This window comes from Pelecanus crispus, chromosome 21 (genome assembly GCF_030463565.1).
Source record: "Pelecanus crispus isolate bPelCri1 chromosome 21, bPelCri1.pri, whole genome shotgun sequence".
Lineage (NCBI taxonomy): Eukaryota > Metazoa > Chordata > Aves > Pelecaniformes > Pelecanidae > Pelecanus > Pelecanus crispus.
In genome coordinates, this window is record NC_134663.1 from 923,109 (window position 1) to 936,343 (window position 13,235).

Here is a 13,235-nt window from a genome sequence, read left to right on the forward strand (position 1 = left end):
CCCTGTTTTCAAATGAGTTATTTTATGTTGGGGGTTGGGCTCGATGATCTCCAAAGGTCCCTTCCAACCCAAAGCATTCTATGATTCTATGTTTGTAAATGTTTCTTAATTTAACAAAGGTATAAGAACCAACAATATGAACTTCATGGATCCCAGTTAGCTTTGCTTGCTTATATTATCTAGCTAACTAAGACTATGAACATTAAAGTGCTTTTCTCAGGAAAAGTGTATGACTAAAAATTAAACACAGATGCACTGTAATGCGCATAACCTTGAATGTATTAAGTTATATTAAAAAAAAAAAAATCTTACTAACTTCTTACAATTATGCAACAATATTTGTTACCCAAAGTCAAGTTTTCTTGCAACTGATTCCCAAATTAGTCTGCAACAACTTGGTATAAAATTATAACTGGAACGAGTACAATTAATGGGAAAAACAAAATGTTAATGCTACTGTTACAGTGACTAGTGGAGAAATAAAATTGATTGTTTAGATTTTATATTTGTATTACGAAATGTATCCTATACAAATCCTTCTATTGTATGTTTTTACCTATTGTACAACAAAATAAAATATTTTTTAAAAAAATTATAGAATAATCCTTAAATATTTACTAAATGTGTTTCTACATGCATATGTAACCACATTGTAAAGAAATAACTTGTAATTCTTAACCTTAAAAACAGGATTTTAGGCAACAACTTCCTTCTATAATTATCATGCAGTCGCCAAATTCTCACGTGTTACATGTACATTGGCAGAACAGTTTCTAAACTTGTCCTTCTGGTATAGGATCGAGAACTTGAACCGCTTTTGCAAGATTGTAAACTGGTCTGCTTAAGTGTGTACTGACATTGAGTTTCCAGCTGTATAGAGCTCTGCAACGCTGTGCGCGAAGTCCGTCTCGCCATCGCTGGGCGCCTTGCAGCGCTCTATACAGAGGAAGGCTGTTCCCAGGAGCTCGAGAGTGCATGCTTGGTGGAAGTGCCGTAAACGGCAGCGCATTACGTCTCTCACTAACCCGAGCGTCATACCTGTTGAGGGGAGCTTGCGCTTACACAGGTGTGGGGTTTTACAAAAGCATCAGGGTTGGCTGCCAAAACGAACCCCGCTCCTGCCTGCTGGACACGGAGAAAGCTTTCCTCTCATCTTCATGCCCAAAGGGAGTGATTGGAAAGGACCTTGCTAGTGAACGTATGGCTGCCTTGTCTCCTGGTACTCAGCGTAGGCAGCTAGGATTAAATCCAACAGGACAAGAAGGCGCACACTGAGAAGGGGATGACAGACTACATCTGAGTTCAGAGATGCTAATCACTTAAACTTAAATGTTTTCTTTTTAATACTAGGGAGAAAAATTCCTCTGGTTTTAACTATGGATTTTCCTATTCAAACAGGTTGAAATGGTTCCACTGACAGCAGTGAAGACAGGATTGCAGAAAGGTGAGTTACATACAAAAATAAACTTTATTAATAAAGTTCCTGGCTCATCACACTTCGGCAATGGTTTTCGTTCTGTGTAAAGTGTAGAGGTCTTAACGCTTTCTGGTGATGAGCGTCATAGATGCTGATCTTAATTTCTCTTGCGAGGGTTTTCTGGGCGTTTTTTTGTTGTTGTTCATTTGTTTGTGCATTGCTAGTTGGAAGTATAGCGTTTGGGAATGTGCTGTAAGCACATAAGAGAAGTCCTTCTTCTGGACATTTGTTAGTCAAAAAAAAAAAACCACCCCTCTTTGCCTAGCCATATTTTAAAGATAAATGACAAAGAGGTAATTTCCTAAGGGCTTATCCTCTGTCACAGACAATGTAGTCGCTTCCTCCACTATGTCAGCATGTTCAGAAGTTTGTCAAAAGGTCTTCCTAAGGTGGTTTTCAGCTAATTATCTTTTCGGGAAGAATTAAACTAGTATTGAAGTTGGAAACTGAAAATTAAGGCTAGCAAATAAAGTACAGTTTCAGGCTGTCTCTCCTCTTTCTTTTTCCTTTATTAATTTTAAGCAAAAAGTTGAGAACGTATATTAAAACTAATTTTAGTATGTTGTGTTAAGGTGCCAGCGAGATTTCAGATTCTTGTAAACCTTTAAAGAAAAGGAGTCGTGCCTCAACTGATGTAGAACTGACTAGCTCAGCTTACAGAGATACATCTGACTCTGATTCAAGAGGACTTAATGATTTACAGGTAAAGGCATATTGTTTCTCACAGGGACTTGTTCATTTTATCTGTCAGTATAACTGGCTTTTCAGTTGCATATTGCTGAATATGTGAACACTATTTTCTACAAATTTCATGTCTTTTATTGTCTAAAAAATAAAGCCTAGTCTTTTTCGTTCTAATCCCCTCCATTGTATTGATATAAAAAAAGATACAGTCTTTCTTTACAAATTTTCCTAGTTCTTTGTCTGACAAAACATTGGTTTAGATCACCAACTCGGTTTGCTTTTTGGAAGGTTATTACATTCTTCAGGACCTGGGAGATGCCGCTGTATTTTGGTGTAAAATTGAGAGGTGTCTGGAAAAAGTAAAATAGGTATCTTTGTGGTTTTTTGCTTGTACAGGTAAAAGATATGTCAAGAAGGCAGCACTCCTTGTATCATTGTAATGAAGTTCAGCAACTTGCCAGGACCTTTGTATCTCTTCACATATTGAATGATCTTTTAATCGGTGGCGACTTAACTATTTTTTTCAGAATGTGGTTGTCCTTTGAAAGTGTCTTGTTTGAGTGCCTTGGATTTTTCCTCTTTGTAGGGTAGTTTTGGAAAACGTTCAGACAGCCCATCAGCTACTGCCGATGCTGATGCTTCTGATGTGCAGTCGGTAGACTCTAGCTTATCCAGGAGAGGAACTGGAACAAATAAAAAAGACACTGTTTGTCAGGTAAATGATTGTACTGTAAAGAAATGAATACTAAAGATGTATCATCCATTTCTGTTAGTTTGAGCCGACAGACTTTTCAAATTACACTACTTTGTTTTAACCGTGTCTCATAATTTGATGTCTCGGATAAAATATCAAGGTTTTTAGGAGTTCTTGTGCTCTGAAAATGATTCATAAACCCTCCTGCATGCTAGAAAGCTCAAAAGCTAGAAAGTGGTATCTAATCCATGCCCGCTAGCATACGTAGAAAAAGTAGATGCCATTTTCTACTCCATTCGAAGATTTCAGATGGTCTTTCAGGACAGGGCAGAGTGAGAATTTTCCAGTATTTTTGGAGAGAAGATCCTGGAATCTTCTGGCTGGTTTCCTGGTTGATAGTAAGGGAGCAAGCTGCTCTTGCTCTTCAGGTGCGTGAGAAAACAAGGAGTCCGGATGGATCCTGCAGTGCCTCTGCTATCTCTGTCCAGGCTCGCGCTGTTCCGAGCGCAAGATACAGAAAGTGCTGGGATTGTCTTCAGCCAGAGACTTATCAGGTCTGCCGTGGGATGTCGGCCAGTTCTCCTGCCTTATCTTAGCTCTGAGGAGATTTCAGCCAGTTTCTGTTCTTTGTTAACATCTGGTAGTGATTGCATTTAAGTATATCAGGTACCCGTTGTTCTCTGAGTAGCTGTCTGTTTGTTTTAAGATCTGCGAGAGCTCTGGCGAGTCTCTGGTGTCCTGCGAGGGCGAGTGTTGCAGCGTCTTTCATATGGAGTGTCTCGGCCTGAAGTCAATGCCCGATGAGAAGTTCATCTGCACCGAGTGTAAAAACGGTGAGTGTGTTCCCGCGGCTGAAAAACGGGGAGAGGTTTGCCGCTTTGCTGGGGAGCTGTGTTCTGCTCAGAACAAACTGAGATGGTAAGTTTCCAGGTTTTGGGAGTGCGTTTGGGTTATTCTGTTCCTTTTTTTAACCTCTGAGGCCAAATTCTCATTTTCCACATAGCAAATACCTGCTAAAAAAAAAAGTAATAAACTCTTTAGGGTTTTACTCAGAATAAGGGACTCCATGTTAACAGCAATTACATAGTTAGTGTGAATTACAGTAACCAACTTACCTGTTTGAAGGGAAGGAGCCTGTGTTGCTCAAACCGGTGTAACTGTTCGCTTCAGAATTTTTTTAACATCATCTGTATCTCAGAGAATTGGCCGTTACAGTTGGGCTTCCTTATTCCTTCTTTCACAAGGAGAACATACGTGCTTTTCATGCAAACTTCCTGGCAAAGACGTGAAGCGCTGTTCCGTCAACACGTGCGGTAAATTTTATCATGAGGCCTGCGTTCGCAAGTTTGCCACTGCTCTGTTCGAGTCGCGAGGATTTCGTTGCCCGCAGCATTGCTGTACTGCCTGCTCCATGGATAAGGATATTCATAAAGCAAGCAAAGGTGAGAACAGAGCTGGCTTTGAACAGCAGGAAGAAACACAAATGCGTCATCACAATAACAACGAATATAACTCTACCCTCTGTAATGCAGCATGCAGCAAGGAACAAGGGTTTCCTTCTTAATGAGGTCGTTAACTTCAATCTGTCATGGGTGGGAAAACAGCGAGCAGCTTGAGTCCGCTGTCTTGAGTATACCTGGACCCGCAACGCTTAAGTCACCTTTTGTTGCTGGCTTTAATGGGAGCCAAGGGTTAGTAGTGCAAGGCCAAGGAAATTTTTTCTTTTTTTTTTTTTTAAAAGCCAGTTGGTGGTGGCCTTTAGAACAATTATTTTTCAAGAAAAAAGAATCCTTTTAGAAATTAACCAAAATATTTAAACAAAGTAGACTTTAGAATGATTAAAACCATGTATTTCGTTTTCTTAACAGAGTTTTAAAGTGCAAGTTCAGAGCTAACTTTTGTAAAACTTTTTTTTTTAAGATGTAAATCTTTCTTTTAAATCTAGTACTCTGATTGGAATAAAGATCAGCCTTGCATCTGTCTGTGGTGTCTTCTGCCATATCCTGACTCCAGGGTGACATGGTGCATTTTTCTGCATTTATATTAAACAGGTCGCATGGTGAGATGTTTCAGATGTCCCATTGCCTATCACTCAGGAGATGGCTGTATTGCTGCAGGAAGCTTGTTTGTGTCATCCCACATTCTCATCTGTAGTAACCATTCCAAAAGGAATCACTCCTCATCAGCTGTAAATGTAGGCTTTTGTTTCGTTTGTGCAAGAGGTGAGCACACTTGTTTTTTCCCCTGTTTTATAGTTCTTCTATGGTCACTTGTGCAGTTTAGTGATAAAAATAATGTATTTCATAAAGAAAAACTCCCTTAGGGCTCTCTGGGATTTAAATGCTGCCTGTGATTTTTTTTTTTTTTTTGGTCAACAGTTCTCATGAGACTTCCACTTGCTATTTTGGTCTGTAATATTTGATACTCAGAAACAGCAATAGGTACTCAGAAGGCCTACTTGTGTTGCCAGTAGGAAAAAGTGGATGCTGAGCCCCCCAATTCCAGCCATTGCAAGCTGAGAATGGATGCTGTGTTATTATTCACTGTCTGTTAAGCAGAAGGGGATTCTTTCGCTACTCACAAATTTAAAACTGTTTAAATTTTTAAGACTAAAAGGTAGGATTTACTCATGAACTAGAAAAATTCATTTTAGTTTTTAACTATCATCACATTTGAGAACTTTGAAAGAAAAACATTTACAATACCGTATAAACAAGTTTCATGCTAGGATTTTCCATATACCAAAGTTCTCTTTTTTTTTTTCTTTTTTTTGTCCTTTCCCTTTTCCCCTTTTTCCCACTTGTTACTTATGGCTCTTGTCACTAGTGTTCTGCCAGACAGCAGGTTGAAAAGTTTTGGTGCATCAGTAGCTTTAGTTGCACAATGCAAAAATACCATTATTTTCTCAGATTAATCAAAGTGACACAGGTGTTTGAATAATAGAATCATAGCATGCTTTGGGTTGGAAGTATTTCTAAAGTTTATGTTGGATGTATTCTTTTCAGCAGCTTTGAAAGTCACTAATAAGGAAACGAAGGAGAGATGAATCTTTAAGTTACTTGTTTTCACTTGTGTTCATTCAGTTGGAGGCTTAGTATGGGAAAGATTGCCTTGAATTTGGAAGAGCAGAGTAGTAATTAAAGACCTTTGAATAGGAAGGGAAAGATGGTGCCAGAATAATTTCCTTTCTACCTCTCTCCTTTCTTCCCCTTCCCTCATTTCCAAGTAATTTAGGAGCCATCACAAATAATCGAGTTTAAAATAAAATAAATAAAAAATCCAGAAGCTCAGAGAGAAACAGTAAGTTTTAGAACAAGCCTTAGAAAAGCCTCTCCGAATGCATAAAAAGATGTTTACAGCATGGGTTGGTGTTTCTCCTTTTGTGGGCTTATTTAAACATTTTGGGGCCACCCCAGAACAGGATACGCGAGGTGTGAATCACAGCAGCATTGCCTAAATGTACACATACAAATTTGACGTTGTATGTGTCTTTATGCTTCTTTATTTTAGGTTTTTAGGTAGCCTTATACATGTTTTGTGTTTAATCTTGGTTGATAGTATTATTACACATACAAATGCACAGTCTGAACAACAAAACCAAACCAGATGCTGTGTCTTTGAAGTGGAGCTAGCTGAAAATGTGCGATGCAGCATTCTGTTTGCAGATAGATGCTTTGGGGCATTCTGCATCAGATGCTAACTGTGAGAGAAACGATTACCTATCCTTCAACGTTATTAATTTAACCAATAGTTACGTCCAAAAGCCCAACATAAATACGCAGAAAGAAGTTGTTTGTTTTCTACAGCTGGAGTAGAATCATTAAAAACAATTTTTGTGGTAGGTAGAGCAGTTCCATAATACTTTCAGCACTTTGGTTTTATGTTTTTATCTCAGTTGTCCGGAGTCAGTCTGGTACCAGGATCAGATAGAGGTTTATGACAGAAGAGTTTCTGTGGATCTTTCCTGGTTTGAATGTCAGATTAGAAATGTCTCTTGGCAAGGTCCAACGGTGGCTTTAGTCTGCCCCTGTAAGTATTAATGTGAAGAATTCTGTATGGTAGGATGATGTCTTGTCCTGCTGTTCTGCTCATACATGAGGTAGGTCATAGGATTTTAGCCATTAGAGAACTGTGTTGATGCAAATGTTGCTGATCTCAATTATGAAAGCTGTGTTTGTACTAAGATGTGAATGGGAAGCAGTGGCAGGCTTCTGCCATTGCATTTATCCTAAATATTTTGTTTTCTACCAACTTCAAAACGACATTAAGCTGTAGTATCAAAATACATTGCATGATATAAAACAGCTAAATAACTTTCTTTGAAGTTGTACTTTATTAACCCTGTGGCAAGCTACTACAGATGCTTGAAGCTGACTTAAGATCCAAATATCATAGAAGAACCTACTCTAGATTATAAATCTGCAGTAGCTTGTTACAGATCCATATGAAGGTGAACCTCCTCAGGAATTTTTTCTCCAGGTTTTGGCTACTTACTCTGTGACACAAAGGTGTAAAATAGAGGCCTCCTACTTCTCTTGGGTAGAACCTAAAAGCTTTATGAAAAGGAATACCTTCTATTTGGCATCCATCTTACGTACGTGGCACAGAAATCAGAATTTAGGAGTAGGATTCCAAAACTGAATTACAGTAAGGGAGTCTTATGCTTGCTGAAGATGCAGACCTGCATTTATTTCTAAAAAGTAAATGAAGTGCAGAAGAAAATTTTCATGCTTTTTTGTTTTGTTTTTTGTTTTCCCCATTTGACATTGTTTTAGTAATTCTGTTTATACCTGAATCTAGCTTCATCAGAGATGAAACTACAGAAGTCTGTAGGGTTTTTTTTTCTTCTGGCAATATAAGTAACCTCTGAACCCCAGCAGATGGAATTTCCTGTCCTGTATATTGACTGACTCTTAGTTATGAGAACTTGAAAAGTTACAAACCGCTACCACTGACTGAATCCTCTGTATTTTACAGCAACTATATGTACTTGTTCTTCTAGAAAATTTTTGTGGGGTTTGTTTCTACTAGGCATAGCTGGAATCAGGAGCCAGTGTGCTTCACCGAAGAAAGATTGTGCGAGGTTTACATTTAGCAAACTCCCCCGGATGGGTTGAATTGAGTCCTGTCTAGTCATATGTGGTCAGCATGAGGGACATAAGGTGAGGACAGCATCTGTGGCAGGAGCACTGAGAGTACCTGCTCAGAAAGAAATGGGGAACTGAATGCTTTAGAAATACTTGGGCATCTGTATGTGAGAACGGTTACTTAATTAGTTCTAGCTGATACCAGAAGGAGAAACTTTGTCTTTAGATGCAAAACGTTACTGAAGTGAGAAAATGTAGATATGAGACAATCTATAAAATACACAAACTTGCTTATCACGAGGCACTTGAAATACGGTATATTTTAAGACTTCTTATTCACCTTCCTCAAATATCCTTCATTAAGCACGTTATAGTTCACATAATTGCATGTGTAGGTCATACGTGTGTTATGAATCCTCCCGAGGACATGCTTTCCAGGTAGGCTGACGCCATTCTCCTTACAGCAGGTTTTCAGGCGCCCCGGTTCAAAAGCTTCCCTACAGCACTCAGCTCCGTGTGTGTCCCACACGGGAAAGAACTGGCGGCTGTCTCGGTAGCTCCTCTTTCCTGCTTCTTTGGGTCTCGGTTGCTCTGCTCTTCCCATGAATTTCTGGCCAAATGCTTCTGATCTGTAGCTATGGGGCTCTCGCCTGGGCTGCCTGGCTCTTTGGAGCAATGAGGAAAAACTCTTCTTGGTGGAGAAAGACAGAGAAATGCAAACACATCGTTTGAAATAAATGCATATAGGAGAACAGAGTGCTTGACTGCTCCAAAGTGTTTAATTTGGTAGCTGTGGGAGGGCAGGGTTGGTGGAGCTTTACTTAAAAACAAATGGCGTAGGGCAGAACTTTCATCTGTTCTTTCCCCTCTGGTGCCTTGCAGAATCACTGACCGCCCCCTTGTTATTTTTTTCCAGCACAATTATAAAGGCAAAACACTTTCACAGATAAGATCTTAGAGATAGATTTGTAGTAAGTGGGATGGCGAGTTCTCGTATACGACGTCTGCTTTTTCGGTTTGTAGCCCCAACTAACAGCATGAACTTTGATGCAATGACTGTTGTCCCCCAGCTCTTCAAATTAGCTTTGCTTTTTTCATTTGGGAGGGAGGGTGGTTCACACAGATATAAAATCGGTTGCTTTTCTTGTGCTTTTCTATAAATGCATAAATTAAGGGTAAAAGCACAATTGAAATTCCACTTAGAAGCAGCTTATTCATCATAGGCTTTTCCAGTTGCATTTTAATTTAGTCTCTCAAACACATAACCTCTTTCTTAGTGAAGAAACTTTCTGTCAGACTTTTCTTTTTCTTCATTTTATCTTTTTTTCATTCACACATAAATGCATTAGAGGTGTTCATTCGATTTATTTTATTTTCTCCTTTATGGAATCATGGGTAGTTTCATTGCAACTCATCTCTTTCTGTTTGTTTCGTATAGGGTTGGTAGTGCAGGATCATTCAGACCCCCTGTTCAGTTCATATGCCTATAAGTCCCACTACCTACTGAATGAATCAAATCGTGCTGAGTTGATGAAATTACCTATGATTCCTCCTCCTTCGTCAGCTTCCAAAAAGAAATGTGAGAAAGGTAACCAAAATAGTTTCTTTCTCTTTAATTTACTTTCGCTTTTTCTATTATTTCTCTCTCTTTGAATCAAACAAGAAATGTCTGCTTGTCCAGCACCACTTACTGCTTTTCAGTAAACTTCACTCATTGATTATTGTGAGCGTGTGTTCATGTTGTTGGCAATTTTTTTATTACAAAAGGGCTTAAAATAATTACTGTCGCTAAATTCTCCTTGGAAGAGGTTAAATCCCTTTGTATCCGGCCTAGGCTGCTCCAGCTTGAGGGAAGCTCTTTACACAGTCATGTGAAGAGGTGGCTAATAGAGCGAGATACTGTTGCAGTTCAGCACTGACCAGGATGACGTAAACCAGCTTCTTAAATCGATTTTATATATGGAAGAAGAGGGGGGGTGTTCTGTTTCAGATCCTTCAGGTAGCTTATGCAGAGCCTGAGAGAAGAAAGGGATTTTCGGGTTGAACGCGGGTGGGTCCTGTGCCACCCAGAGGATGCCCGGAGGGGGAAGGCGGCGAGGTTTGGCCTGCGTACGTGTCCATTAGTCCCTGGGCCTCGTGTTCCACCTCCGCCAGCTGGGACAGCCGGTGCTCCTTGCCCTCCTCGCGGGACAGGTACTCGCTTGCTGAAGCAGTGCTGCGTGCGGGAGAGGCGGGAGATGCTCTGTCCTGGGCAGAAAACCCTGCAGCTCCGGGGCAGAGAGGGAGGTCGTTCTATTCCGGTGCGGGGGGTGCTGTAGCATCTCAGAATACCTTGTGGGGAGGTAACTGTTGTCTGTATAAAATACTCAGATGTAATATTTTATTCCCCACAGAAATTTGATTTCCCGAGAGTGTTCAGAAACGGTGCCCAATTAACCATTCTGAAGTTAGGTTATTTTGAACGTTGCTAGATTGATGGCTTTCAGTAGTTCCTGTAATTCCTGAAAACAAAAATTATTTTGAGCCCTCTGCTTAGCTTGAGCAATATCTTACTAATGCATCCTGAGAGCAAAGTGTTGGTTTTTTTTCTTGCTTAGCACTGAAAGTTTTGTGTTTGATTTTGTTTGATTTTTGCATCTCTTGGCATCTTACCATATTGGATAATGTTTCAGTAATTTACACTGGGTCTGTATTTCCTCTGAAATAACATTGCAAAAAAAATATTTTAAAAGGTAAAATTTTATTATGGGTTTGGGGAGCGAATCCATCCCTGTGGTTGGATTTTACCGTTTTTAGCAGAGGAAATACAGTATTGGTCATGCAACTGATTTGTTTAAGGAATGCTTATTGTGACATGCAACAATCAATTAATGCAATGACATTTTTGAAAGTCTATAGGTGGACAAGATTTTCTGATAAATGTTTGAAAGTTACTATTCACACTTCTTTTGATATTGTGCTGGAAAATTGCTTTAAATACTCCTAAGTCTCTCCCGGATTTTCCATCTGGGACACAAAAACTTGTTAACTTTTTAAAAAATCATTTATCTATAAAAATGTGTATATATATTTTATATACGTACATATATAAAATATTACAATATGTGTAATGTATCAAGTCTTATTGTATGAGCTGCTTCGTTTGCTGAGGGTGGCTTAGAGATGTGCTGTGGCTCCCCACGTTTAATACATCTGCCAAAATATAAGCCAGTCAAAACAACTTTTGTCCAAATAAATGTAAACGTTGGAAATTAATGTTAACCACTGCGCTAAGACTTCCTTTGTGCGCAAAAGCAACTTTTGGGATGGGGACAACTTGTGTGGTGTCTCATTCTTCATTAGGTACTCTGCTCATACTGGTAAACTTTTTGTGGAATAAACAGACTTATAACAATTCTTTTGTAATGTCCTTGGTACAGAAAAGCATTGATCAACCTATAGGCTGTGGGGTTTTTTAATGCGCACTAACTGATTGCTGAGGGATTCAGTCATAACAATGTTGATTGAAAACGTCTTCCTTAGAATTTGGTTATGTGTCATTGTTTTGGCCATCACCAAAGAAATGAACCAAAGTTTTGGCCGTCACCAAAGAAATAAAAGCTAACAGCACTGCTTTCAGATGCAGTGCTTCCTTTGGGAATGTTGCTTCTCCTGCCAACTTGCCTCATGTTTGAAAAACACTCAGCTGCTTTTTTGTGGATCTTTGATGCAGTTAAGAGTCACAACTTGCACATTAGATGATTGCACCGCGCAGTCTTTTTTAACCAACATTGTTAAGTTTGACTTAATCCTGTCTTTTGCCATTTTTTTCTCTGAGGCAAACGAGAATGTAGAATGGATGGTTTAAAATGAATGTCAATTGCTATGCACAAGGGGAAGCGAATCCTTACTTCTATAAACCAAGCAGGGTTTCTTTGTTTAAAGGTGGAAAACTGTTATGCTGTGAATCCTGCCCAGCTTCCTTTCACCCTGAGTGTCTCAACATAGAAATGCCTGAAGGATGCTGGAATTGCAATGACTGTAAAGCTGGCAAGAAGCTACGTTACAAGCAGATTGTTTGGGTCAAGCTTGGAAATTACAGGCGAGTTCGCTATTTTTGTTTTTTAATGCTTTGATGTCTTTAATGTACTATAGAATTACAGGAATACAACTCAAAGCAGTTCAGTCTTCGTAAACAAGAAGTAGAAACACAATCATTCATCTACTTTGTGTCAGACATCAATGTCGCCCTTTAAATTACATTCTCCTGCTTTTTCCAGGCAATGATGGATACTTGATTGCGCTTACATTTGCTCTGTAGAGCGTAATAGCGATATGGAAAACCAGGGGCTGTCTTACAGAACCAAGACGTCCTAGCTTGTGCTTGCTGTTAGTCACCTGCAGGAACACAAGCACTTATAGGTGACGTTAGAAGTCCACTCTTGTGCCACGTATCTTCTTACAAGGCTTTTCCAAAATCTGGAATAAGAACTTTTCTTGTCTTTTGCATGGTGCTTCCCAAGTATTGCTAAAGGGAGCCCTGATTGCCTAAGGAAGGAGTTTGTTTCTTTAAGAAAGGAAAACTGGCTTTTATTTCTCAATCCAGTTAGGCAAACTCAAAACCTAAGGTAAGGAGGAGGTTCAAGGAGCTTATATTCTTCTTCTGTTGTTTTTTTTTTTTTCTACTTCTCAGGTGGTGGCCAGCAGAGATCTGCAATCCCAGGTCTGTGCCTCTCAACATACAGGGCCTCAAACATGATATCGGGGACTTCCCAGTATTTTTCTTTGGTTCACATGACTACTATTGGGTACACCAGGGCAGAGTTTTCCCTTATGTTGAAGGAGATAAAAGCTTTGCTGAGGGGCAAACTAGTATTAACAAGACCTTCAAGAAAGGTAAAATCAAACAAAGTTTATAGTGGTTTATGACAAAAATTCCACGTGTTTGTGTCTCCATCACCACTTAACCTGCATGGGAATATTATGTGACTAGTGTTCTGTGTTCACGTAAAATTGCAAACATTATGTAGATCCCTTGACTGCAGATAAAAATAATGTTTCTTTAAGTGCCTACTCGTTGTATATTGTTGTGGGCAAGTTCAATTCTTCCACAAACGGGGAAATGTTAAGATGGAGCTTGGGCTCTGCTGCATGGGATCATTGTTTGGTATCTCCGTACCTACTGAAAAGTACCTGATGATAGATTCATGATATACTGCAGTAACTCATTTTCAGCTTGTGTTTTTGTTTATAGAGTTCTATTCCTAGCTTTTAAAAAGAAATAAAAAATTTAAATGCATACATGTATATATTT

General features: G+C 39.2%; 1 protein-coding gene across 6 annotated transcripts in view; it reads left to right on the forward strand.

The window, feature by feature from the left end:
• NSD3 (nuclear receptor binding SET domain protein 3) overlaps window positions 1-13,235 on the forward strand; it is a 47,070-nt gene that overhangs the window by 21,718 nt on the left and 12,117 nt on the right. For 3 of the 6 annotated variants that reach the window (XM_075723964.1, XM_075723963.1, XM_075723965.1), the window contains 9 exons: window positions 1,399-1,444; window positions 2,050-2,180; window positions 2,748-2,876; window positions 3,562-3,688; window positions 4,100-4,297; window positions 4,907-5,077; window positions 9,381-9,530; window positions 11,867-12,023; window positions 12,615-12,817. In XM_075723964.1, coding sequence (XP_075580079.1) covers window positions 1,399-1,444; window positions 2,050-2,180; window positions 2,748-2,876; window positions 3,562-3,688; window positions 4,100-4,297; window positions 4,907-5,077; window positions 9,381-9,530; window positions 11,867-12,023; window positions 12,615-12,817 — 1,312 coding nt within the window. Of the gene's footprint in view, window positions 1-1,398; window positions 1,445-2,049; window positions 2,181-2,747; window positions 2,877-3,561; window positions 3,689-4,099; window positions 4,298-4,906; window positions 5,078-7,886; window positions 8,018-9,380; window positions 9,531-11,866; window positions 12,024-12,614; window positions 12,818-13,235 lie in introns of those variants that run through there. The other 3 variants (XM_075723966.1, XM_075723968.1, XM_075723969.1) reach the window with 3 other exon arrangements.